At 37.6% G+C, this 27,296-nt stretch overlaps 2 protein-coding genes across 3 annotated transcripts in view; one reads left to right on the forward strand and one right to left on the reverse strand.

Moving 5' to 3' along the window:
* On the forward strand, nucleotides 1-14,267 carry TDG (thymine DNA glycosylase). Of its 2 annotated transcripts, none has more exons than XM_034402793.2 (10): nucleotides 1-91; nucleotides 5,826-5,968; nucleotides 8,644-8,882; nucleotides 9,570-9,639; nucleotides 10,217-10,352; nucleotides 10,435-10,517; nucleotides 10,602-10,696; nucleotides 10,959-11,130; nucleotides 11,449-11,577; nucleotides 12,269-14,267. In XM_034402793.2, exons 2-10 carry the CDS (start codon nucleotides 5,878-5,880, stop codon nucleotides 12,403-12,405), a joined length of 1,152 nt encoding a protein of 383 aa, XP_034258684.1. In that variant the 5' UTR covers nucleotides 1-91; nucleotides 5,826-5,877; the 3' UTR covers nucleotides 12,406-14,267. The 2 variants fall into 2 exon arrangements, with proteins under 2 accessions (XP_034258684.1, XP_034258683.1); XM_034402792.2 differs by lacking the exon at nucleotides 1-91 and adding an exon at nucleotides 133-292.
* The window catches only part of GLT8D2 (glycosyltransferase 8 domain containing 2), a 15,833-nt gene continuing 2,690 nt past the window's right edge, over nucleotides 14,154-27,296 (reverse strand). Inside the window, exons 3-10 of the mRNA XM_034402794.3 lie at nucleotides 24,764-24,862; nucleotides 23,722-23,890; nucleotides 20,481-20,598; nucleotides 18,858-18,942; nucleotides 18,523-18,635; nucleotides 17,309-17,475; nucleotides 16,646-16,758; nucleotides 14,154-14,807 (exon numbers count right to left, since the gene is read on the reverse strand). Coding sequence (XP_034258685.1) covers nucleotides 14,635-14,807; nucleotides 16,646-16,758; nucleotides 17,309-17,475; nucleotides 18,523-18,635; nucleotides 18,858-18,942; nucleotides 20,481-20,598; nucleotides 23,722-23,890; nucleotides 24,764-24,862 — 1,037 coding nt within the window. The 3' untranslated portion in view covers nucleotides 14,154-14,634. The remainder of the gene's footprint in view (nucleotides 14,808-16,645; nucleotides 16,759-17,308; nucleotides 17,476-18,522; nucleotides 18,636-18,857; nucleotides 18,943-20,480; nucleotides 20,599-23,721; nucleotides 23,891-24,763; nucleotides 24,863-27,296) is intronic.

Genomic DNA, 27,296 nt, shown 5'->3' on the forward strand with positions numbered 1-27,296 from the left:
CTCTCTTCCACTTTCCTATCTCTATTGGCTGGCTTAGTCCCCGGCGTGCTGAGTGAGAGTTTAAGGAGGGCGCGCGTGGCGGCGGCGGAAGGTATATATATATTTATATATATAGCGCGGAGGGGGAAGGGGCGCGCGGAGGGGCTGTGCGGGGAGGGGGGCTCGGCTGGGCTCGGCGCTTCTTTCCCGGCCTTCCCCCCGACAGAGGCTCGTTGGCCGGCAGAGCGGACGGCGGGGTGGTGGTTATGATACACCAAAGCTCGGAGATGGAAACCGAGGAGCCCGGGACCAGGTATTGCCTGGGAGTGAACGGGGAGGGGGATATTAACGCTGCTGGGGAGGAAAGGAACGGCAACCTCCCCCTCCCCCTCCTCCTCCTGTCGCCGGGTTGGCGGCTACTACAAAGGGCTTCCGGCTGAGCTCCAGAGGAAGGCCGAAGCCTGAATTTCCTGGGGTTTTTAGGAAGGGAAAAATCCGGACGGTCATCCAAGGGAGGGCAGCCTCGCCTCCGCGCTTGCTTCCATTCCTTTGCTGCTCTCCAGGGCGGCAGATAAATTTTATTATTGTTGTTGTTATTATTATTATTGGTCGCAGTTTGTTTAGACTGGATTTTGCAATTTATTAATTTTTTTTATTTTTTTGCCCGTTGATTAAAATCTTCCCCAGGGATAGGCAGATGTTGTTTAATACAGGGGTCTCCAACCTTGGCGACTTTTAAGCCTGGTGGACTTCAACTCCCAGAATTCCCCAGCCAGCAAAGTTTAATACATATTAAAAGCTTTGCTGGCTGGGGAATTCTGGGAGTTGAAGTCCACCAGGCTTAAAGTTGCCAAGGTTGGAGACCCCTAGTTTAATACACTGCTCAAAAAAATAAAGGGAACACAAGCAGAAGACATCCGAGATCTGAATGAGTGAAATAGCCTTATTAAATACTTTCTTCGTTACATACAGTACTTTTGTGGTCCCTTTAGGTGTTTGAGCAGTGTATAAACTACTGTATGTAACGAAGAAAGTATTTAATAAGGCTATTTCATTCATTCAGATCTCGGATGTCTTCTGCTTGTGTTTCCTTTATTTTTTTGAGCAGTATACATATTAAAGGGATTGTTGCAGGATGGAAGCTTAATACAGGTAGAACTACCTCCTGCAATTGATTTTGTGGCGGATTTTGTCAATGCTAATGATGTTCAAAATGTTTTGGAATGGCACCTAAGGCATCTATTTACTTGTTGGTACGATCTTTGCTTTCTTTTGCCATAGTCTTCTCTTTGCAGGTCTTTACCTCCAATTCTTTCTCCTCTGCAGTATTTTGCTGTCTCCAGGTACAGCAACATCCACTATCCAGACTTTATTTTTTTGTCTTTATCAACATGGTTAAGCGTGCAAACTTTGCGCGGCAGATGCTTGTTGGTTTGAATTCTAAAGTCCCAGAGTACCTCCAGCTTCTTTGTTCTCTATAATCTTGTTTGTTTTGTGGTCCTACCAGTTCTTGCTTGCAGACAAATCCTATTTCTTAGGAAATGTTCCGATGCATCCTTGTGCTACTTTGCCCATGCCATTGTTTGTAATCATTCTGCAATTTTCTTGCAGGTTTCAGCTAGGTGGCCCATCATTTCTTCAGCTTCTTTACATTTGCTGTCTGTTGCTGTCTTCTCAATTCTAGTTTTATATTCATTTGGTTTTAAGGCTTAAACCAGAATTAGCCCCTCTTGCTTGTTTTTTCTACTTTGTTGCTGTTAGCCATTTTCAGGTCTTAGTGTTAATCTATTTTGCGTACTAGGTGTTTTTTTTTTAAAGTACTTATTGGCCATGTAATACTGTGCCTTGCCATGTCTCGTTTCTCTTCTTCATTTTAATTAGGCCAATTTAATCTCTGATATTCAGAAAGCCTTCATGGTGTACTAACTTCAATGTGTCTTCTTCTACATATTTTGCCAATGCTTTTTTTTTTCTTTACCTGTCTGGTGTACTTGCAACATCCCATGGTCATTTATGCTGTTTGATAAATAGTCTGTCAACTTTGCTGTGTGACTGAAGGACAAGATTTATTGTAGTTATTTTTCTGGGCTTCTATTGTAGCTTGAGTCCAGTCCACTATTCCAGGTGTGTGTGTTTGTGCTTCTGTGTATTTTCAAAGGTGTGTGTGTGTATGTGAGAGAGAGAGAGAGAGGAGCAAGTGAGGGCAGGGAGATTACTTTTTAAAGAAAGCTACTGTTATGATTTTATTGTGATTTTACAGTAATGTATTGAAAATCACTGTAAAATGTTTTAAGAATGGGATAAATATCTGACATATGGTCCCTGTAAATCTTGCTAATATTTCAGATCTGCTTTCAAATAGCAGATGATAAAAAGAGTTTACCCTGTATTGCTGATGAGAAATCATTGTAAGAAAGATGAAATATAAAATATAAAATGTCATCCACACCAGACATACAGCTCTCTGTGGAATCTGAGCATCTACTGAAGGTTTATTCAAAGGTGTTCTTTTACAGAGTTTACTTAAAACAAATACCGGTACTTCTCTGGGTGATATTTTTAAGATATTTTTAAGATAAGCTAAGGTAGATGACAAATCATTTTCCACTAAGTATCCTACTTAGGACGCAGCCAGAATAAAGGAAAAAATGTTGACTACTTCTTGGAAATCTTTTAATTCATTCTTCAGGTTTGCACTCTGGTGTACTTACCCGTAGATGATTGTAAGTTTAAATTTTAAGGTTGAGCAGAATTACTCCAGTTCCAGTAATTCCAACTGAATTACTGAACACAGTTCTGGATAAGACTGTCCAACCTCACACAATAACTCTACTAGCTTGATTAAGAAGAGGCTTTTTTCCTATTTTCTTTATCCATACATAAATTGGTGGCAGGAAGTGTTGCCCTTTCTTTCCTCCTTTGCACATTAGGATACCGCTTGCAGAACTTTTACTTTATAACTGCTCAGATTGGTGTAAATCAAGGGTACCCAAACTTGGCAGCTTTAAGACTTGTGGACTTCAACTCCCAGCTATGCTGGCTGGAGAATTCTGGGAGCTGAAGTCCACAAGTCTTAAAGCTGCCGAGTTTGAAGACCTCTGGTGTAAATCATTGTACATGTTCATCATCTTTTTTCCAGAATAACTGATAAAATACTCATAAATTATGTAAGTTATGTATGTATAGTAGCAAATTTTTTAATTAATTTCAGGAATTCATTCTGAATACAGGTAGTCCTCGACTTACAACAGTTTGTTTAGTGACTGTTCAATGTTCCACTGGCACTGGAAAAAGTGACTTATGAATATTTGTCTCACTTACGACCATCGCAGCATCTCCATGGTCATGTGATCAAAAGACACTTAGCAATTGACTCATATTTATGACACTTGCATGTCCCAGTGTCACATGATCACCTTTTGCCAACCTCTGACTAAGTCAATGGAAAAGCCAAATTCACTTAACAGTGTTACTAACTTAACAATTGCAGTGATTCACTTTATAACTGTAGCAAGAAAAGTTGTAAAATGGAGCAGAATTCATTTAACAAATGTTTCGCTTAGCAACAGAAATTTTGGACTCAATTGTGGTTGTAAGTCGAGGACTAACTATATTTTCTAACATTTTTTAAATGGTACTTCAGGATGCATTATCTTCACCTGATAGGCTTACAAAAAGCTGACATGTAATTAATAAATTTCATTAAAACACAGCACAAGCAACAATAGCTTAGTTTTCTTAATATTGACTTCTTGGATTTTTTTTAAAAAAATGTGCATACTGGAAATATGTGTCCTCATTGGGTTGTTGCTTAATAAAGGCATTTATGTCTTGCTGGGGGAAGATTTGATAAATATGAAACCACTGGTGAAAAAACCCTAAGGCAGGAATAGGCAGCTGGTGCATTGTCCAAAAACTGCTGACCTACAATTCCTAGTATGCATTGGCTATTGTTCATGCAGTTAAAGCTGTTGTGAGTTGTAGCTCAGCAGCATCAAGAAGGTAGAGAGAGCCTCTACTGTTTTTAGCCTACATGCAGTATTCACCAGAGGGATGGTGAAAAGAGCCTAAACAGTATTTTTAATGCTTGAATAAACTTTTGGTTAGATATTTCTTCAAATAATCCTTTCTCAGTACCCTTAGCATTGCAGTCCAGAAACAAATAAGCAACTAAAGCTAATGATATGAAATAAGTGTAATATGAGCTGAATATGTAGTTTCATCCTTTGGTATCGGTTGCAGTTTCCAAACAGTTCCCCACAGACTGTATTACTGTCATCCAATCTGCATCGATAAAAAAAACAAGCATCTATATGACTCAATTTTTGCTATGTCATATTATCAAGCCAACCTAAGCTGTTGCAAAATAGTCTGGCCGACCAGAATGACATGTGTTTTAATAGACAGTCCTGGGCATAGATGCTGGGAGGGTATCTATATTGAGACTTAAACTAGGTTTACGAGATCTGGGCTGCAGAAACTGGATGGCAGTAGATCTTTATGTCTTTACTGTAGCACATTGTAGACATTTGTATCTATGCACCACATTGAATGGTGATCTAGTTTTTGCAGCCACATCTGGTAGGCTTGTATAAAGCATGTTGACTTCCAAATTTCACTATATTTGTGATCCTGTAGCAGCAAGGATTGTGAGTGTTAATAAAAAGGTAGGGCAAATGAATTAGACCAAGGGTGTCAAACCCAATCACATCGTGGTCCATATTGTGATGTATCGATCCATATCGTGATGCATTGGGATGTTTTTTGCCTTTGCGGAGTTGGGATGGGCATATCCTGCCTGCAGATCACCAGTTTGAAGGCCTGAATTAGACAGTCATGTTACTGGGTACCATTCACATACTGGGTACCATTCTCATCTATTCTCTGTATGAAAGCATGCACATGTTGATCCAGGGGTGGGTTCTACTTACCTTTACTACCGGTTTGCAACGGGATCGCGCATGGTCACTTCGCACGCGCATGCACCTTGCTTCTGCGCATGCGCAGATTGCCAATGACGACATCTGGGGCGGTGGGTGGGGCCTCCCACCGGTTTTACTATTGGTCCGAACCAGGGGCAACCCACCACTGGTTTGATCCCTATCTTACTTCACTGAGTCCCAGCAGTCTTATCCTCTGTGAGTTGGCCGAATACTTAATTTGACTCAGTTACAGGTAATGCTCAACTTACAATTGAGACCAGAATTTCTGTTACTGAGGCGGTTTTAAATGAGTCATGGCTAATTTTTGCACTCTTGTAATAGTTGCTAAGTGAATCACTGTAATTGTTAACTGAATCATGTGGTCGTTAAGTGAATCTGGCTACCCCTACTGACTTTGCTTATCGGAAGCCAGCTGGAAAGGTCGCAAATGACGATCATATGACCCAGGTATACTACAACTATTGTAAATACATGTTAGTTGCCAAGCACCCAAATGTTGATCACACAACTGTGGGGATACTGGGTTCGTTATCAGCATGAGGACTAGTTGTAAGTCACTTTTTTCAGTGCTGCTGTAATTTTGAAATGGTCACAAAACAAATGGTTGTAAGTCAAGGACAACCAGTATTTAGCCACTTGCTGTTACTGTCAGGAGAAAACTTTTTCTGCCCATTGGCTGACCTGCTTGTAAGGAGAGGGGTGAGAAGCTTTCTGAAGCTGGATTCTTTTTGGTTGTGGGCTCCACACAGTTTTTTGGGCATTCCTGATCTAATATACATGGGTTAAGAATTATACACCATATGAAATGTATTCAGATCAGCTATGCAAATTTATGTCCAATACTATGGGAATTTCCTCCTTAACTTACTATTTAAAATATTTTTTTCTTTTTTTTAAAAAAAGATACTACACTCCTCTTCAACCAGCCTTTTATCCCTTTTCCTACAACCAAACGATGGCTGCAGCTCCTAATCTGGAGTTGATGAATGAGCATGAAGATCTTCAGGAAGACTTGGAACCAAACATTGCTCAGGAACCTATTCAAGGTATCTTTGTTTTTTTTTTTCCACTTGAAATATTGAGCGCAAACTTGCAACAATAATTTCTTCTGGAATTTGTGAAAATTGCAGGATTGTTTTCTTCTCAGAAATGATTCAGTTGTGAAGAGATTTTCTTTAAGATAAAATGTGTGCTTAAATAAATGAACCCTGATGTTAAATGTACATTTTTTATTACCCTTGAGAAACAGCAAGCTATATGGAACATACTTTAAAATAGCACATACTGAATTTTGCCTTTTTTTTCTTACCGAATAATGATATTCCAACAACATGACATTCAAAAATGAGTTAGTTACTTCAGTTAAGATGGTTTCTCATTTAAAAGTTGCATTCGTGTACATATTTGTTCTAAAGAAAGTCTCAAGGGGACTACATTTTGTGATTACCTTGTAAATCTGTTGTTTTCTATGCATATTTCCCAACTGCCTTTCATGTTAGTAGTGCAGTATAGAATTTCATATCTACTAGCATGATGGGGCTTCTCATTTCTCCCATCCCTTACTGAGGTCTTCTCAGTAAAGCTGCACAGGGAATCATAGGTTATTAATTGAAAAGGAAATGTTAATTCCTCTGTGTCCTCTGAAATATACAACTGAGTACACATATCATGCTAAATCACAGTTTTCACTCAAGAAATCACAGGGGCTGAACTCACACAATACATTGAAATTAATGCAATCTTTAAATCAACCACCATTTAATCAGCAGGACCAATTCACTGGATTTCTCCCATGTGTCTCCTGGAAATAGTGATGATACTCTGCCAAAAGTTAAACGGCAATCTTAACCATTCTCCTATTATATGAAAGTAATAGGTTATGATAAAGGTAAAGGTAAAAGTTCCCCTCGCATATATGTGCTAGTCGTTCCCGACTCTAGGGTGCGGTGCTCATCTCTGTTTCAAAGCTGAAGAGCCAGCGCTGTCCAAAGACATCTCCGTGGTCATGTGGCCGGCATGACTAAATGCCAAAGGCACACGGAACACTGTTACCTTCCCACCAAAGGTGACCCCTATTTTTCTACTTCAATTTTTTACATGCTTTCGAAGTGCTAGGTTGGCAGAAGCTGGGACAAGTAATGGGAGCTCACCCCGTTATGCGGCACTAGGGATTCGAACCGCTGAACTGCCAACTTTTTGATCAACAAGCTCAGCGTCTTAGCCACTGAGCCACCGCGTCCCTAGGTTATTGTTAGCTTGCAATTATTGTGCATTATACACATTTTAATAACATTCCATAATATTTTCTAGTAATTACAGGTAGTCTGAGTTACGAATGAAATGGAGCCTGCCCATTCCATTTGTAACCCAAGGATTTGTGGGAGTGAATCTTGTACCTTGAAAAGGATCATTCCCTCCTTTTGCCCATGCATTCACTAATCAAATGTGAGTCTCGTGAAGTGCACATGAGGTATTTCAGGGTGGGGAAGGCCATGGGGGAGCCTACTGATGGAACAGGCCATCTGCCTAAGACTACAGAAGGCCTCCCCGACCCACTGAAATACCTCATGCTCCCCACAATTGCTTCCCCCACCCCCAAACTGCTGTGCCGTGTCATTTACTTTGTGAAAAACTAGCAAACAGTCTCCAGCCTCGTGCACCCCTTTGCAGTTTGGTTCGGGCCTTCGTAGACCTCGCCTGGCAGGTTGGAGCTTCTGATGGGCAAATCCAGCCCTCCGATGCTCCAGACCTCCACAGGCCTCCCCCAGCCCATTGCAAGCCGGAATGGAGCCTCCAGGGGCTGGATCCATTTCAGCCTGCAACAGCCAGGGGAGGGCTGAACGGAGGGTTGAATCCAGCCCCAGAAGCTCCATTTTGGCATGGCAGGGGGAGTCCCGTGGAGGGCCGAACAGAGCGTTGGAGGGACGAATCCCGCCCTCGGAAGCTCACTTTCAGCCCATAACGTCCCAGGTGAAGCCTCTGGACAACTGAAGCTTCTGAGGAGCAGATCCGCCTTTCAGAAGCTCCATTTCAGCCAGCAACATGCAGAATGAATGCTGCAGAGCCTCTATGGTTGTTCATAAGGGCGAACAAGTGCCATGGTACTGCAAGATTTATAATTTTGGACCTCATTCACAAATGCTAGGGGCCGCTTATTGCGTAACTTTGAATGTTCGCTAAGGGAACGCTCGTAACCCAGGGATTACTTGTATTAGTTGGTTTCAGAGACATTTTCAAGGGTGATTTGACTCAGTTGCATTAAAGTTTATGACTTGCCAATTGCCAGTATTTGGGACAATTTAAAGATGACTATTTGTTTGATTAGGGATAAAGATGTGGTGGGGAAGGATCAAACTTTAAGCTTCTTCTGTCCTGTATAGATTTTTTTTAACCTTAGGGTGTGGAAGTTCTTCAAAACACTAAAGAGATTTTTGAGGGATTTTGAAAGGTAGTCCTCTAAGGAATTGTGGTAGGGTGGGAAAGCCCAAGAAATTGTGTATTGAAGACACTGATGAACAATGTAAGAACATGTGGGAGAAGCTGTGTGGAGAGACAATGAAGTTTCTGGTTAGATCTGTGGACCAAAATTTCTCCATTGTTATGTTGGAAGTTGGTAAATTTAACTGAAAATTTTTTTTGATAAATTTGAAGAACATTTCTAAACTTAAAACATACAATTATTCTGCCTTCACTATTAAATAAGATGACTCCTGTCTTTCAGCAACTGCTAAAGGAAGGAAAAGAAGAAATAAATCTACTGAACCCAAAAAATCTGCTGCTAAGCCTAAGCCTAAACCTAAGCCTAAACCTAAACCTGTAAAATCCAAAGGGAAACAGGAAAAAATCACAGATAGTTTCAAAGTCAAAAGAAAAGTTGATCGCTTTAATGGTGTTTCAGAAGCTGAATTGTTGACCAAAACTCTTCCCGATATATTGACCTTCAATTTGGACATTGTAATTGTAAGTCAATTGTACAAATGGTTTAACTGTAGATAATGGTTATGGTCAATTAACTAAGCAATTTGTTGATAAATTCTTGAAGGGTCTTCATGATGCGAGTCTTGGATATGTTTCATTTTTATATGGAAGTATAGAGCTCTACATTGATATTTAATGACCTCCTTATAATATATCATTTCTGGTTTTCCCTTGCTATCTTGAAGAATTTATAGGACTGATTGACCAGACAAAACAGGTTATAATTTGTGGAGATTGAAACTCATGATTCCTTTATTAACTTTGAATTTTAATATACTGTCTTAATCTAATACCCTGCTTTAGGAAACCTAAAGTTATATAATAAAAGGACTCAATTTAATGGAATGCCATTTAATGGATTTTCAGTGCAGCAGGCAGAATTTCCATCTGAGCATGTCTAAAATAAATACAGAATTCATTTGGATGATGTGGACTGGACATGTATTAATTTATATGACAGTATTTCTGTAATTTGTATCATTTGCTTAATGATGTCTTTATGCAAATTATATAAATCACCATGAACAGATGCATTTATTGGACAATCATGAGTGACAGATCCCTTATTTATCCAAGTGGTTTACTTATGTTGTGGTTGTTCTTTTCATTACATCTAATACATTTTTATCATGAACAAAATTATGATTTAATTTATGTATTCCTCCCTAGATTGGTATAAACCCAGGTTTAATGGCAGCCTACAAAGGCCATCATTATCCAGGACCTGGAAACCATTTTTGTGAGTATCCCTTTTCATGAACTCTGGAAATTTTCTTATAATCTAGAATTTTATAGTTGTAGTAACAGAAAGCAATAGGTTATGATTGTAATCAAGAATTGTTATTGCTAGAACAGATTAATCAATATGTTCATATGTCAATGAAGGTAACTCAAACATTTCTTTTGCATAAATTCAAAGCAAATTATGTAACGAATTGCCTGTTAGGACATATAAAAACAAAGCTGAATTTGTTGATACCTGGACAGGGGACCAGTAAACTGGACCACTAAATGAAAAAATATCTTGAAGAGTGCAAAAACCTACCATCAGGTTGACAAGAAAGCTGCATAGATACAACCATGTAGAGACCATCAGTTGAGCTTGATTCAAGAGAGACTTCATTTTTTTCTTTAAATAATAATAAAGATTATGCCATATTATGTTGACTAGCCTCATTTTGCATGATTATTGTTAATTTGCTATTTTTGAAAGTAAAAATAAATATAATTTAATAAATATAATTTAAAAAGAAAATTATAGAGTTTTGATATGTACTGTCCAGAAAATATGACAAATACATTTTTTGGCTCCATAGGGAAATGTCTTTTTATGTCTGGGCTAAGCAACGAACAATTGAATCATATGGATGATCATACTTTGCCACATAAATATGGTATTGGATTTACAAATATGGTGGAAAGGACAACACCGGGTAGCAAAGACCTTTCCAGGTAGGTTTTTTTTTTATCATACAGTATTTATCAGAAAATTATGGTCCTATTTTTTATTTGTGCTATTTTGTCCTCTTTTCAGCAAAGAATTTCGGGAAGGAGGACGTATTCTAGTGCAGAAATTGCAGAAGTATCAACCCAAAATAGCTGTTTTTAATGGAAAATGTAAGTTTTTAAAAATGAGACTCGGGCATTTTGTTGTGGTTAAGTATGTATTATAACTGATGGATGTATTTCCAATTTCACTAGGTATTTATGACATTTTTAGTAAAGAAGTTTTTGGAGTGAAAGTTAAAAAATTAGAATTTGGACTACAGCCACATAAGGTTCCAGATACAGAAACAGTAAGTTCTTATCTTGATTGGAATATAAATTTTTCCCATTTATGGAAGGACTTTTTAAATATATTTATTTCAATATGTAAATCAAACATCTTGCTGTTTAGGATATGAGTCTTCATTTAAAATTACTGCTGTTCTCTTAAGAGTTTAAGTTTTCAGAAAATCTGCCAAAGATCAAAAAGCTCTGTAACAAACAATTTTAGTATTTGAAAATAACCAGTTTGATGACAGTTGGTTGCTTTTTTTCTCCTATTTTTTGGTACAGCTTTGTTATGTCATGCCATCATCCAGTGCAAGATGTGCTCAGTTTCCTCGTGCACAGGATAAAGTTCATTATTACATAAAGCTAAAAGATTTAAGGGATCAATTGAAGGGGGTTGCATCATCTGCTGAAGTCCAGGAAGTACAGTATACATTTGATTTGCAGCTTGCACAAGGTATTCCATGTGAAATCAAAGTAGTAGTTATGAAATACGTAATATGTCAAATCTTCAAAAAGTAAATAAAAGTAGACCCAGACAGTTAATTCGTACTATGAACTAATGGTTTACAGTTCTTACATATTTCAGATTTAATGATTACACAATAATGCAAACTCCATTGTGTGACTTCTTCTGCAAGGCAATTCTTATGGATAGAACAGGATATTTACAAGTTTTCAAGCTGTGATTTGATTTTATTCTGAGATAGGATAACATTGACAAATGGTTCTGTGTTTAAGAACAATTTCAACATTGTGAGTCTGGTTTATGCAGAGGAAGCTAAGAAGATGGCTGTTAAAGAAGAAAAATATGATCCAGGATATGAAGCAGCCTATGGAGGAGCTTATGGTGAGAGAACAACCTCTGAGAATGAACAGTGTATCTTCCCCACAAATGGAACAGGTATAGCATGAAAAAATTCAAATTACGTCTTTATTTTAATCTATTGTCCCCAACTGAGAAGGCAGTAAAATTGTTTCTTGGGCAAGCTGTAATTAGAATGCTCTGATCTTCATGACCCCCATTGACTTCATAATCCTTCTGCCAGTACATTGACTGAAGCGATGGAATAAAAGAAAGCAAAAATAACTCCATTTGTCAGTTTAAGAAATATTCATCTTCTGCATTGTATGCAGTGGGAAGGTATTTATTTAGTACGAAGGGTGGCTCAAAATTTTCTTGTGTTGAAAATATATAAAGCAAGTACAAGAGATTTGGCTTTTGAAGCCAACACCACCTCTAGTTCTGTTTCTTCTCTACAGTGTGGGAATGAGAAAGAGTGCAAAAATATCCTCAAGGAGAGAGAGCAGGAATCTTGGATTGCCTCTTCTGAAATTGGAGCTTTCTTTCCAATCTCAGAAGAGGAATTCCAGCATAGTCTTTGAGGCTTGAAATTGTGTCCCAGAAAGCCAGATTTGCTTAATTTTTTTTTAATCCTTAAAAATAAAAATGCATTTTGAAATTACTATAAACACATGAACAGCATAAATGCTATAAAATATGTGCTTCTATATTCATGTATTTTGCATGTAGTTATGCTTTTTGCTCCCTTAGTTTTAATAGCAACAATTGATGTAGGTTTCTTTTTATGCAGCAACCAACATGGAGTACAGCAGTGGTTCTTCCGCTGGTGAAGTGCCTAATGGACAGTGGATGATGCAAACTTTCACAGATCAGATTCCTGCATTTAGCCTCTCAAGAGCACAAGAAGAAGGAAGAGTCAGTACTTAGAATCAACTCTATATTCTACGGTCATTTTTTTAATGCAGTGGTCAAGAATGGTACCTCAGTTCCACAACTGAAGCATTTGAATAGCATTGTACCTCTTAGTTTTTCTTAGGGTGAGTCATTCTTGGTAGATGAATTAGATTAATTTTAAAAAGTGTCCTTTGTTAGAGAAAATCCCCATTCTTTCTTTTTTTGGTACAAAGTTTCATAGCTAAAATTATTCCATTTTTGCAGTTTTAGCCAAGTGATTTCTCGTTTGTGATGTCCAATGTCTTGTTTTAAATCCATATTTTGTAAGATATTCTGTGAAGTTATATTTTTAAGATATCCTTTCCTGGGTGTTGGGATATACCCTATGTGTGCTCATTTATATGAATTAAAGGGCGGAAATGTTGATTTAAAATTATCAAACAGTAACAATACAAGATAGTAGAAATGCAAGCCTATCCATTAAGAGAAGTAACTCAGACAGAACACCAGGTCCTCTCTTTCCCCAAAAAGGACTAGATTCCTAATTCTCTCTGGGTCTTGTCGCTGGTAATCAAATGTGAAAACTGCCTTTTAAAAAATGTGGGATTTGAGCCACATTTACCTTTAAATTCAAAAATATTTTTCAGGGACCCAAGTCTGTATTTTTTATTTCTGTTTCAGTTGGCATTGCTGGTATCAACAAATGGTTCGCTTTGAGTAAAACAATACTTTTCTATGCAGTTGATATAACTACTTTTGTATTTATCGCTCTAAGTTAGGCTTGGAGAAGGAAAGATAGATGTGAGAACAGGAGTTGCACTATTTTTTCTGTGACACTCCACTGCTTGTGGAGGATATGCACTCTGTTAGAATATTCTGCCTGCTGTGCTAAATTTGCAATGCAACAGATTGTGACCATTGTCTTTTTAAAAACATAGTTCCTACGGAGAATGTTTGTGCTATCTATGCCTTCTTTTCTCCTCCAGCCTGCTTTCTCCTTGAGGGGTAGAGATAAAAGCAATAAAAGAAGTAAACAGAGTTTTTCAGAATCTATTGATTAGGTGCTTTAGATACTTGAATTATGTACCAGAACTCTATTTCAGTGTGTATATAATTTAGATTATCTAACTACTTCACAAATAGCTGGAAATGTTTAAAATGTTTTATTGGCGTTAGGAAGTAGGGTTGTATGGATCAATTTAAAGTCAAACCATAGCTTGCTAGTCACTTTGGAAGTTTTCCAGAGTGTTTTGATTTCTTGCTCATTAAAAGATGAGCATATTTATGACCTGCCACAAAATAATGTACATTAATCCTCCAAGCCAATTCTTTTTAATATTAAGATGTGTATCTAGTTCTGATCATGTTGGTTAGTCTCTGTGGAAACTCCATGTCAATAATCTAGTAAATTCATTTGTAGCACAATCTTAATGCATGTTTATTCAAATTGAGCTCCACGATATTCAACAAGGTTTACTTCCTAGTAAGTGTGCTTAAGCTTGCACACTTATGTGTCACTGTTTACATGGATACTTTTTTGCAAGTGCTTGAAGTGCCTTGCATCAGGGATCTGGAACACTTTTTTAAACAGAGAATTATCTTGCTGCAGATCATGCATAGCTCACTATTATGATGTGAAAAGGGGATGACTTGTTTTGAAAGAAACATCCAGGTTAATGAGATATGAATGCACATCAGTTCTAGAATATGGTGCTTTAAAATGTATTTAATATGTCTGATCTGCCTTTTTTTTTTTTTTTTGCAAAAAAAACAAATTCTTATAATATTTTCTGGTGCTTTATTGTAACATTGTTTAAAAGTCAATGATTAATTGTATTGGTGTTGTTACAACAAAGCAATTTTAAATTATTTGAAATAAAATAATGGATGCTTAATTTTATTGCTTAATTTTATATATAAAAATGTATTTATGGCAAAAAAAAATTATTCAGAAGTATTACACAGTATTTTGGTAAGTTCTTATTTACAGAATTATTTAAATAGAGGCCTTAATGTTATAAAGATTGTTTCCCCTAAACAATGTTTCAGTTTCAGCTCCTGCTAAAAAGATGATAGTGTGCATACTTTGTGGCCTCATTGCACTTGTGGTAAAGTTTCATTTTGACGCTTCTACATCATAGGATTCAATTACACTCTTATACAGTAGAGCCATGTTCACTATAAGAGAAATCTCATCATAAAACAAAAAACCATGATCATGCTGAAAACTGTTCCTGATGTCTTTAAGATAAAATGGCATAATTAGCTGTTAGGACGAATCAGTTTAAAAGTTCCTGAAGGGTCAGGAACAAACCATTTTTCCCAAAAGTCAATGTGTCCGCTAGGGTAGCCCCAAGGCTTATATCTCCCATTCCAATGAAGCAACTTGGCCTCCTGAAGAAAATGCTCTGAGTATCTAGCATCAGGACTCCAGCCTATGAGGGGGGAAAAGGAAGACCTTAGTTTTGACCAAAAAAAATCTTTTGCTTAACAGTAAATTCTATGTAGGTGGCATTTAAAGGTGTCCAATGCTAAACTAGGCTTGTATACCCTGATCTAAGTTATGCTGAATTCAGTGTACTTTGGGATCTGTAGGCATAGTAGTAAATACAGGTGGACCGTGGAGGGGAATCCACCTGTATTCACACAGTGTGTGAGGTGGGCAGCCATATAAATCTGTTACATACATACATACATACATACACACACACATACATACATACATCAGTTCTTTTCAAATGATGCTAGGATTTTTACAATTCCAACCAGACACATCTCAGAAGCTTACAGCCATACAGAGATATGACTAATGGAGCCTGCAGAGCCAGAGCAAACAACTGTTGTAATATAACAGTTGTATATTGCACATGTCATTAAATTATGCAGCTCAACTAATGACCATCCCATCCCATCTCTCCCCAATGAATCATTAAACAAATGTGCATGAGGTAAGTGGAGCACAGAGTGCCTCACAGGTGAGGAAGGCCTTTGGAAGCCCAGACTCTCCTGCCCAAGGCCTTCCTCACTCTCCGAGAAGTCCTGTGCTCTGCTTCCCACCCCTTAGGTCCCCATAGGCCTTTTCCCACACCAGTCGTCCCCTTAGGCACGATTCTCATCCCACCAGGCCAAACACCCTCCTCAGTTAGCTTTTGAGGAGCTCCAAGGCCTTCCATAGGGCTAAAATAGATTGCTTCATTGCACTGACATGATTCCATGGCGTTTCCACTGGCTGAATTGCATTTTGGTATTGCCGCTGCTTCTGGAATAGCACCATGTGGCCCTGCGATAAAGCAATCCATTTCGCTGCCTTAATGTGGTTTACACAGTGCTGCAGAAGCTTTCTACAGCTTTCAGAAGCTTCTGCAGTGCTGTGCAGACTTCATTAGGGCAGCAAAATGGACTACTTTGTTCCCGGGCTGCATGGCGGGCCAAAAGCAACCGCCATTATGTTCCGCCCAAAACATGGTAGCCACTTCTGGGTGACTATCACATGACACAGGGACAAACTGCTTTGCTTTGCTGCCTTACTGGGATCTTAATAGCCCTGCAGAAGCATCTTGCAGCTTTCAGAAGCTTCTGCAACACTGCAGACCTTGTAAGGCAGCAAAACAAAGCGGTTTGTCTGACAGCCACCATTTTGTCCCCACCCACAAGCAGGCGGGACAAAATGGCCTTATTCAGGTTGCCACCACATGACCCAGGAACATCATGGCCTACCTCCTTCCCCAACATGAAGTCTGGAGAGCTTCAAAAGATAAGTAAGGTGGGTGATAGATATGTGAGGAGCAGGATGGAATGATGGATGGAGAGGTGGGGGGGACACTGCGGCATCCTTGTGGTTGGCTGTAATGTTTAATGACCACAGGGTCCAGCCATTGTAATTTTGAAACGACATAAGCAATTTGGGGGCATCTGTTGTAATTTTAAATGTTCATTAAATGATCTGTAATATATCAAGGACTACCTGTATTCAGCAGATATAATAACATTCCATTGTTGTCTTGTAGCAACTGATGTGTCTATACGAAAGTACATAATATTCTGTACTTCTATGAAAGTGGCACAATTTACTAGTTGCAGAGAATACTGTACTGAATATTATATGTGTAAAGTGCAGCAACAGAATATACATGATCATAAACATTCAGTTGAAGATATCTTGCATTTTAATTCTTAAACTAAGCTATATGACAGTGCAAACTTTTTTCTTAAAAAAAATAGCTTAATATAATAAAACAAGATAAAAACATGCTTTATCAGAAATAAATTTTACCTAAATGTCGAATATGCCACAAAGGATTAATAGTTGTATATCTTCCATGGAAAACAATGAGCATTGGAGAAGTGGCCACACCTCCTGCAAGAGTGCTGCTATATAGATTTTCTCTGAAAAAGTTTTTTAGATTGTCAAATGGGTAGAAGATTTATTTTTAAAACAGCTATTTTACTAAATGGGGATGCAGTAAATAAAGCAAAATACAATTCAATTAGAACTGTAGAGAAGTAGAACACGATTTGAAGCTCAGTACAATAGGTGACTGGGCCAATCACGCACCCTCACACTTCCACTTCTAGGTAAACTCAACTTCTTTAGCTTAAAAATTGGCTTTTTTGTTTTTAATCTGAGCATCATCAGAAACTGATCAAACTATTGGTTTGCTATACTAAATACATCCTTCAAAAATATGCAATATTGTTCACATACTTAGTTCAAACACTAATATAATGCTGTAGTGAGAATCACTTTTGGGCTAGTGCAAATTAAACACATTCCAGGGAGTATTGATACCACGTTAGTCTTTGTGGTAGGAGTCTGATTGTTCATAGAGCAGGATAAAATAAATATGGTGTGCGTTTTTACAATCATCACCGGTATATTACCAAATAAACTCAATGGGCAATCAGTTCCTGCTAATAGAAGACTATTGGTACATACGCTACATTTTTCTGCATCCATTTTTCTAACTGCTTTGTGATGCGTTGGTGCTTCCATTCTGTCATGTTGGCCACAATGACACCAGGATTAAATGTACAGGTGCTGGGACTTATACCAAGATCTCGGATTGTTTGTTTTCGATAGTCCAGGAAGCCCATATAAGTGTTCTAGGGAAGAAAGGAATATATGAAATCTCAAAACTATGTGTGCACAATTGGTAGGAGCTATGGGGACAGAGATCAGATGCCTTTTACTACTAATATGGGCTAAGAATTAAAAAAAAAAGATGTGACTAGGACAAAAATCCATTTTGATTTAATAAGGTTATGTTTATGTTATGCAATTTATATTATTTCCATGTATTTAGTTCCCCTTTTCAATAACAAGTATATTAAAATTTGCTGGCCACTTTGGGAGGTATAAATCGTTTCTATTTAGTATTCAGAAGAGCAGATAGAGCAGAAATACGATAGCACATGGTCAATTATACTTATACTCAACCTATCTCACAGTTTCTCTCACAGAGAAATAGAGGGCACATCCATGGAGACAGTTACTGATCATCCACAGCAAAGAGATTTGAATATATAATACCTTTTAATAGTACATAGGATATGCTGCCTGGTTGAAATGATCCTATTAAATATGATGGTTTGAAAAGTCTAATTTATTTATGCTGTGTCATCAAGTCTGTGTCAGTATTCTCCTTGATGATTTGTTCCTAACCTGGTCCTTCAGTTCTTCCAATGGTACTGAAGACCCTAGTCTGTTTTAAATTGAGGGGAGATGTCACATTTATAAACCTTTAAAAGCAGGCAGCATTCATTAAAAATCTCAAGTCTGTTTATAGAGGTCTTTTCTGCCTCAACTTCCTTCCCTTATAGTATTAATGAAGCAGAAAACAAAACAAAACAAATTAACTAGTTAATTCCTCATTCCACATTCCTGCACTAAAAATACATCTCATGTTTGACACTTGAATAATCTATGTAGATTTCTGGGCATCTCTACAGAAGTTCTTCCAAGATAGTTTTATTATTTTTTCACTATCCCAACATATCCTACAGCCTTGTATTCCTGGAGGCCTCTCATCCAAATATAAGCCAACTCTACTAAACCTCTAACCTAGGGTTAAGGCTTTTTAAAGAAAGGACAAATATAATCCCCCCACCACCACCTAATCAAATAATATGTTTTAGATTTTTTTTTTTTACCTGCATTCCTACACTTCTAACCATTTCATGAGTTGAAGGTAGATCACAGTCATCTGAAAAAGCTGCAGCATGTCCTCGGGTTAACTTCGTATCATATAGATCTTGGATGTCTCCTACAGAAAAAGCAAGGTTGTTTCCTCTCTAGAGAAATATTATTATCAATTGCCTTTATATATTCTGATATAACACTTAAAAAGCCTCTAGGAATTTCATTATAAGATCCTTGCAACTACTTTCAAACATTCAGATGTATAAGGCAGAGCAAAGTTGTAACAATGACATAAATATTTTGGAAAGACTATTAGGAAAAAACTGGATTTTTTTTAATCACTTACCTTGTACAATCACATCATCATCAAGATAAATCACTTTTTCATGTTCATGGGTAAGTAGAGGGAGGTAAAATCGAACAAAGTTTAGCTGTTGAATGTTTTAAAAAAATATTAACAAAGTAGACAATAAAAATTCTTTGTATCTAGTTTATTAGATAGTATTATTTAATGTAAACATCTATCTTTCACACAATAATATGTCTAACCTCCACCACAAACAAGCAAACAACCATATAATGTACACCAGTGGAATTTTGGTTGCGTATATATTTGCATGTTGTCAACAAAAAATATAATGTAAATCTGCTGTTGCTAGTCTTGTTCTCTTTTTCTCTTCTTTGATCTACTGAAATCTACCATCTCTAGTGTTTGGGAGATTATCTGAACATATCCCTATTGACAGCCATTTTTGCCAAGAAAAATAAAGAGAATTTCAGGACCCTTCAAATGTATTCAACTTTCATAGCCCCCAAACAATTTTTCTAGCATTCAAGCGGAACCTGCTTTTCTCTAACAAATCCATTATTTCATATCCTGCATTTGGAAAGATGAAAGATGAGAACTGAAGGCTAGTTTGGTTCTACTGGTTAAGGCACCAGGCTAGAAATCAAGAGTATGGGAGTTCTACTCTTATCTTAGGCATGAAAGCCAGCTGGATATCTTTGGGCTGGTCACACTGTCTTAGCCCAACTCACCTCACAAGGTTGTTGTGAGGAAAATAGGAGGAGAAAGGAGTGTTAGATATGTTCGCTGCCTATAATGACAATACAGGCACAATAAAAAATCTTTTTAAAAAATTGCTTGATCTTTGGTTTCTATATTTCAGTGTAATTCTATTGATGTATTTTTTCCCAACTAATTAAAGGGTGGTGTTATATCCCCTCAGTCTTCTTATTCCCAGAGCCCTCAAATTATTTTCAGTTTCTAACTCCTTGGACATCCTTATTGCCCTTCTCTAAACCTATTTCAGTTTATCTGAATCCTGAAAAAAAATGCTCTGAACTGCACTTATACTCAAGGTTGGGTCTGACCAATGCAAAGTTGGGTGGAATTATTACTTCCTCTGATTTTGCAATTATATGTTTAGTATGTACAAATGCCTAAGGTGGCATTTGTATTTTTAGCAATCATATCAATACTGACACATAATAAGTTTTATGATAAGTTTATGAGAGCCGCCTTGAGTCGCCATGTCGAATAGGTGGCAATATAAATTTTCTAAATAAATAAAATAAATTATAATGCAAAAAAGCCACAGTTGCTTTAAACAGTTGCAATCAGGTGCTCTATTCACTCACACACATTTTTTATCTTAAATATGAAGTGCCAACCTAATCCTATTAGCTCCCTTACTCAATTCTGCATCATCAGCAAATCTGATTGGCATTTATTTCTCCTCATCCCAGTCTGTAGTAAAACTGTTGAAGAATACACTGCTAGAACTAAGGTTTGTGGCATGTTTTAAAATTTATAATTTTACCTTATTTACACATTTAAAATTACATTTTAATATGAATTGTTAGAAATCTTTGAGACTACATTAGCATACGCAGTTTCATGAACTTTAAATTATATACCTCCCTTCTTTCATAGGTTTATCTAATAAAGGAAGTTTTGCATACTCACAGGCTGAAGTAATTCAGGACGTGTTGCGTCTGGTCTGATTTTCCCTTTAAGTACCATAGGATTGAATTCCACAATTTTAAACTTGATATCTTTCAGTTTAGAGTTTTCAATCCACTGCCTGAAATGCAGAACAAATAGAAGCATGTTAGGTTTATATAGCAATAAATATAGAGTGGTAAATAGTTGCTATTATTCTTTCATTTCATAAACCTTGGTCTGAGCATTATAGCTTTTCTCTAACTGAATATTGCTCACAGCCTAAGTAGCAAATTGTCATCATTCATTCATTCATTGGCATCCTTCAGTCTCAAAAGACTATGGTATCGTGCTCTGGAAAGAGGTCCTAAAACAGCATCTAGTGTGACTAAAAAGGCCAATTCGAGAGTGGCAATCCCTTCCACACTGAGGGCAGATACATTCTGTCCCCTGCCCAGCCCCCAGATTTCGCTGGGTCCGGGACTGCCTCTTTGCCTCAGCCTGCCGAACAAGTGTCTCTTCGAATTGGAGAAGGCCATGCTGTGTCTTTAGCCTCCAAGCTGAACGATCGGAGATCAAGGTTTCCCAGTTGTTAATGTCCATTCCCAGGGCCTTTAGGTCCCTCTTGCAGATATCCTTATATGGCAGCTGTGGTTTCCCTCTGAGGCGCTTTCCTTGCACTAATTCTCCATACAGGAGATCTTTCGGAATCCGACCATCAGCCATTCTCATTACATGCCCAAGCCAGCGTAGACGTCGCTGTTTCAATAATATATACATGCTAGAAATTCCAGCACGTTCCAAGACTGCTCTATTTGTAACTTTGTCCTGACAGGTGATGCCAAGAATACGTCAGAGACAGTGCATATGAAAGGTGTTCAACTTTCTCTCCTGCCATGCATAAAGGGTCCAAGACTCACTGCAGTACAAGAGTGTGCTCAGGACACAGGATCTTTGTATGTTCCGTCAGCTTCTTATTAAGCCATGCTCTCTTTGTAAGTCTGGAAAATGTGGTGGCCGCTTTACCAATATGTTTATTCAGCTCAGTATCTACAGAGAGAATATCAGAGATAGTTGAGCCGAGGTACACAAAGTCATGGACTTTGTGTAGTAGCAAATTGTACCTTGTTATTATTATTAACACTATAAAATGAGAGATTTTTCTGAATACTTTATATGACATTTGTTAATCATCTAATGTTTCTTAACTTTCCAGTTTACTAAGATAAACTTTCCATAAGATAAAACTCCATATGCAATTTAAATTGGCCACTTGCTCTAATTGCTTATTAGTGCATTAAGTTTTAGAAATCATTTGAATTGTGTGAATACACACTAGCATCTGAAATATAGTAATGACCCAACAACTTCGTGTTCTTTCAACTAAAAAGAAAGCTTCCAGATGGATGATGCCTTGAGCTAGGGATCAAATAACACAGTGAGCTGTTCAGTTTTCCCCTCCCAAACTGATGTTTACAGTACTGAATAAAAAGACAAAAGACAGAAAAAGTGGGCTGGTTACACAGAGGAACAACTTTTTTTAGTGAGCTCTTAACTTTTTTATTATTATTTTTTTTAATTTTTATATGCCGCCCTTCTCCAGAGACTCAGGGCGGCTTACAATGCGTTAAGCAATAGCCTTCATACTTTTGTATATTTTATACAAAGTCAGCTTATTGCCCCCACAAACCGGGTCCTCATTTTACCCACCTTAGAAAGGATGGAAGGCTGAGTCGACCTTGAGCCTGGTGAGAATTGAACTTGCAGTAATTGCAGGCAGCTGGATGTTAAATGCTGCCTTAGTAGGAGGCATTAGCCTCCTACGCCACTCAGCCTCCTCCAGTAACTTTTAATTTAAGTTACTTTTATTTAGTTTTAATTATTGTATTTAGTGGCCTTAATTAGTAATTTTAGTGTTTAGTATCAGAAATTCTAGTAGTGGCTTAAGGCTTTGTAATCCAATAGTCTCAAACATTGATTCATGATACAAGGGAATTGTAGCTTCAAAGCTGTACCAAAAAAACAAATTTGAAAAGAAAGAGCAAAGGGAAGAATAAGTCTTGAGTTTTTGCCAGGAGAAACTTTCAATCATTCAATACAAGCCTCTGGTGACTTCTAGACAGCTACCTTACAGGGATGGTTACACATTAAAGACACAATAGGTAAAATTCTGTAAATATCGGAGAATAATTACACAACAAAGCCATACTAAAAGCACCCTTTCCAGATAAGGCTTTATAGAATTTTACTACAAACACTTTTTAAAAATAATGCCCCTGTTTGTTCCCACCATTTTCCTCCCACGTTTTGTTTGTAGAAAAATAATATATAAAGGAAAGAGAACTGTATGCTGTAATACTGTATATTTGGGTGAAGTAGCCTAGGTGGCCTCTTGTCTGGAAGCCCTCTTAGAGAGTCCTTCACTATCCTTTCCCACCTAATCAGTCCGTGTCCTCCACTGGCCCAGCTGTGCTAAACCTATAAGGTAAAGGTAAAGGTTCCCCTCGCACATATGTGCTAGTCGTTCCTGGCTCTAGGGGGCAGTGCTCATCTCCGTTTCTAATCCAAAGAGCCAGCGCTGTCCGAAGACATCTCCGTGGTCATGTGGCCGGCATGACTAAACGCCAAAGGCACATGGAACGCTGTTACCTTCCTACCAAAGGTGGTCCCTATTTTTCTACTTGCATTTTTAACGTGCTTTCAAACTGCTAGATTGGCAGAAGCTGGGACAAGTAACGGGAGCTCACCCTGTTACATGGCACTAGGGATTCAAACCGCTGAACTGCCGACCTTTCGATCAACAACCTCAGCGTTTTAGCCACTGAGCCACCGTGTCCCTTGCTAAACCTATACTTCTGCCCAATTATAATTATTCCGACACTAGTTCATCACAGCAGATCAATTCCTGGCATTGATACCTAATGAAGATTTTTACTTTAATAATGTTGCTGTTTGGTTTTATGTTGGCTTATTGATATTATTATCCATTACAGTGTTTCTCAACCATGACAACTTTAAGATGTGTGGACTTCAACTCTCAGATATTGGCTAAGGAACTTCTAGCTGGGGAATTCTGGGAACTGAAGTCCAGACATCTTAAAGTTGCCAAGGCTGAAAAACACTGTAAATTTGTTTTAATGGGCTGATAGATTGCCCAGTGCATTGTGTATATTGCAAATAAATAAATAAATATGTAGCATTCAATCCTCCCTGGATAAGGGATTATACTTTCACTCACTTATATTACAGCACTGTGTGATTTTACCTGATATGTGGAATGCTGCTCTTTATCCCAACTATGTAGAACAAGACATTTGAATCCGTGTTGGTATAAATGCTGTTGATTGCAGCTATTGTTGCGCCCATTCTGCCTGCAGGAGCACATAGCACAACTGGAATTTCTTCTTCCATCTCCTCTACGCTCTCCAAATCAACTAATAGTGAGAGTAAGTAATAGCAATGAGAGTAGTAACGGCAGTAGAAGAAACACAAATTATCATATATATTGCAAGTTATTTAGTTCTGTTGCATTAAGCAATAAGCATTTTACAAAAGCCTCTGAATGAGTTGAGAATTTGTTGAAAGCTAATATACTTCTAAGTCTCTGTTAATTACATTAAATGGTCTTGTGTTTCTTATGCAAGCTCACGTATCTGTTCCTAGTTCCATATTCCTTCTGTTACGCCTACCCTACCCCACAGGTTTTACATGCAGCATTTAATGATACAAGCCTTTTTCAACCAGTTGTAGGCACTAAGGTAAAGGTTCCCCATCGCACATATGTGCTAGTCGTTCCCGACTCTAGGGGACGGTGCTCATCTCCGTTTCAAAGCTGAAGAGCCAGCGCTATCCGAAGACGTCTCCGTGGTGATGTGGCCGGCATGACTAAATGCCAAAGGCGCACGGAACGTGTTACCTTCCCACCAAAGGTCATCCCTATTTTTCTACTTGCATTTTTTACATGCTTTCGAACTGCAAGGTTGGCAGAACCTGGGACAAGTAACGGGAGCTCACCCCGTTACATGGCACTAGAGATTCAAATCGCTGAACTGCCGACCTTTTGATCAACAAGCTCAGCATCTTAGCCACTGAGCCACCGTGTCATGTGCTATAATTCTCAGTCTGCAAAGTCAGTAACCATCAAGATGTACAAAATGTTTAGAGGCGTTACTAAAAGAAAGTCAAAGCAGCTCTAATTACGAGGCTCTTTCTGTAGTAGTTTGAAAGGTAATTTTAATATGGGTTATAGTGCTACCAACAAAGCATATGCGGTCTCAATAACATAAAAAATAAAAATAGGTGCTTACTAGATTCATTATTCAGAATAGCAGATGGCATCTTTTGAACTTTATTATACAGAATAACACAGAGAGTCAAAACAAGAAGGAAGAGTAGGATCTGATTAACTGAAACATAAAGAAAGCAGTTCAATCAATCACATATACATAATCTGCAGCAAATATTTTCATTAATATGCTCCCTTACTAATTAATAAATGCAATTGGATTTTAATTTTATATCTTAACTGCATAATTTATTATGTACACTTGGCTACAAACACTGCATTATATTTCAATGAATCTCTAACTGAAGATAAATTTCTACATGTTATAAACTTAAACATTTTCCCATGAAATTATTTCTATTCATATGTAAATACCATGGGATTAAATGAAAGTATTGATGACGCCAAAAGTGAGAGCTCTTTACACAGTTTACCATCATACAATCAACATCTGATTGTAATTTTGTCATAGGAACTTTAAGGACGAGGACAATTTGAATCTGACTCGGAAATCCAATTAATTCCACTAGAATTATTTATAGATCTCAGTTTTTAAAAAAATACTAAATTAGCTACATGTCAAGTCTTAACATGTACATTTTTTTTAATTCCTGCACTATATTTTAGCAGAAAATATATTTCTAAAGGACACTACTATAAGTAGGGAAAGGATAAGGAGATATATGTGTGTGTGCGTGTCTGCGTATGTGTAGCTTTCCAAGTCTATTTTTCCCACACACTAAATCCCCTTCTCTTATCACAATTTAAAATGCCACCTTGCCCAAAGTGTTGAATTAAAATTCTAAATAATTGCCTTGGAAGCAGGGTGCCTATGTGTTACCAACAGTTTTACTTCTATACAGAATTTTAAGTGATATCAGAAAAACAATTGCCAGACATCAAAGGCAAGTGAATGGGAAAGTTGCTTCTGTTCAACAATTGCATCTCTGTAGCTTTGTACCTATGTGGCTATTTTGACAACAACAATGGTGAGAGATGGCTAAGAAGAAGGGCCTTCACATTCTGTCTTTGTGTTTTTCTCCCACATGGCCTATTGTTAATTAAATTAGTTAAGAGTGAGACAAGAAGTTAGTTGAATGGGTCTCTTTTAAACACAAACCCATTTAACTAACTTCTTGTCTCACTCTTCTGTTTTTCTCTCTGCAAAATGTAGTTTAGATAAAAATGAGGCATTTCTACATTAGTATGTCCTAATGAATCTACCTTTACTTCAAATAAAGGTACATTGTAATAATGTGCGTTATGTAATATATATTAGTATTCATAATGAATTCATTAAGTATTACGTAATGTTTATTAGCATTCATTATAGTTACAGCTATTCTCTGCAACCAAGGAAACGAGATTATGAATATTTATCTTTTTTTTCAATGGTACCCAGTTACTTAGTATACTTTCAGCAGTTTGCTTAACTTCAAGAGCTTTTTACTGAATTCAAATCTCCAACACCTTCTTCCTGGACTATTCAAGCAATTCTCTTTTAAAATATTCCAAAGAAAAACTCTTCAGTAAACATGTTTCTTATCTCTTACCCTTGTCAACATCCTCAAATGCTGATGATTTTTGCCTTGGAAATTCTGACATTTAGGGGTGTTTTTTAATAGCCCCAAAGGCAACAAGAGGCACAGTAATTTGGCAAGCTAATGTGTCTCTTGTTGCCTTTGGAGCGATTAAAAAACACCCCTAAACGGCAGAATGAAATGCTAAGATTTGATCACCTCTTACAGTAGCCCTCAAATTATGACCGTAATTGAGCCGGGTTATGGTTGTTAGTTGTGATAGGTGTAAACCAGGTCATCACATGACTGAAGCCAGTTTTGCAACCTTTTTTGCTGTGTTCAATAAGTGAATGTGTCAGTCGTTAAGCAAACCCATTGTTTGCAATGCACCAGTTTTTTTTCATAAACCGGAAGTAAATGCGAGTTTCTGGTAAAACCACATAAATTATGATGATGTGATCATGGGGCCCATTGCCAAGCACCCATAATGACCCCATGTCAAAATTTCAAAACTGGATCATAAGAAGCTTTGGGGGAGTGGGGGGTCCATCATAAGTTTGCACAGTCATTAAACAACCGGTCATAAGTCAAGGACTACTTGTAAGAAGGCAGAAACTTCTTACAAGTGATCAAGAACATGCCTCCAAAAGCTTCAGAATAGTAATGGAGTAACATCTAACAGTATCTGATCTTTGCTCTTGTCATATAATATTAGACTTATCTTGCTTTCTTTTCTGCAGCTCACTCTATATTCTCACTTCTAATGTTTAGCCACCAATTACAGCAAGCATATATGTAAACTGCTCATTTTTACCAATTTGCATGGAAGCACTGACTTCCTCTGAAGACTTCAGTTTTAAACATGGAACCTAAGGATCACCAATATAGTGCATAAAACATTATTTTCATAGCTCCAATTATATGTATTAATTTTAGAAAATACAAACAAAGGATTGGGCACCCCAGCGTATTGGTTGTAAGTGCATTTCTTTTCCATTACAAAAGTTCAGAAATGTAGGACCATGCATTTTATGG

This window comes from Pantherophis guttatus, chromosome 7 (genome assembly GCF_059756535.1).
Source record: "Pantherophis guttatus breed Tessera chromosome 7, ASM5975653v1, whole genome shotgun sequence".
Lineage (NCBI taxonomy): Eukaryota > Metazoa > Chordata > Lepidosauria > Squamata > Colubridae > Pantherophis > Pantherophis guttatus.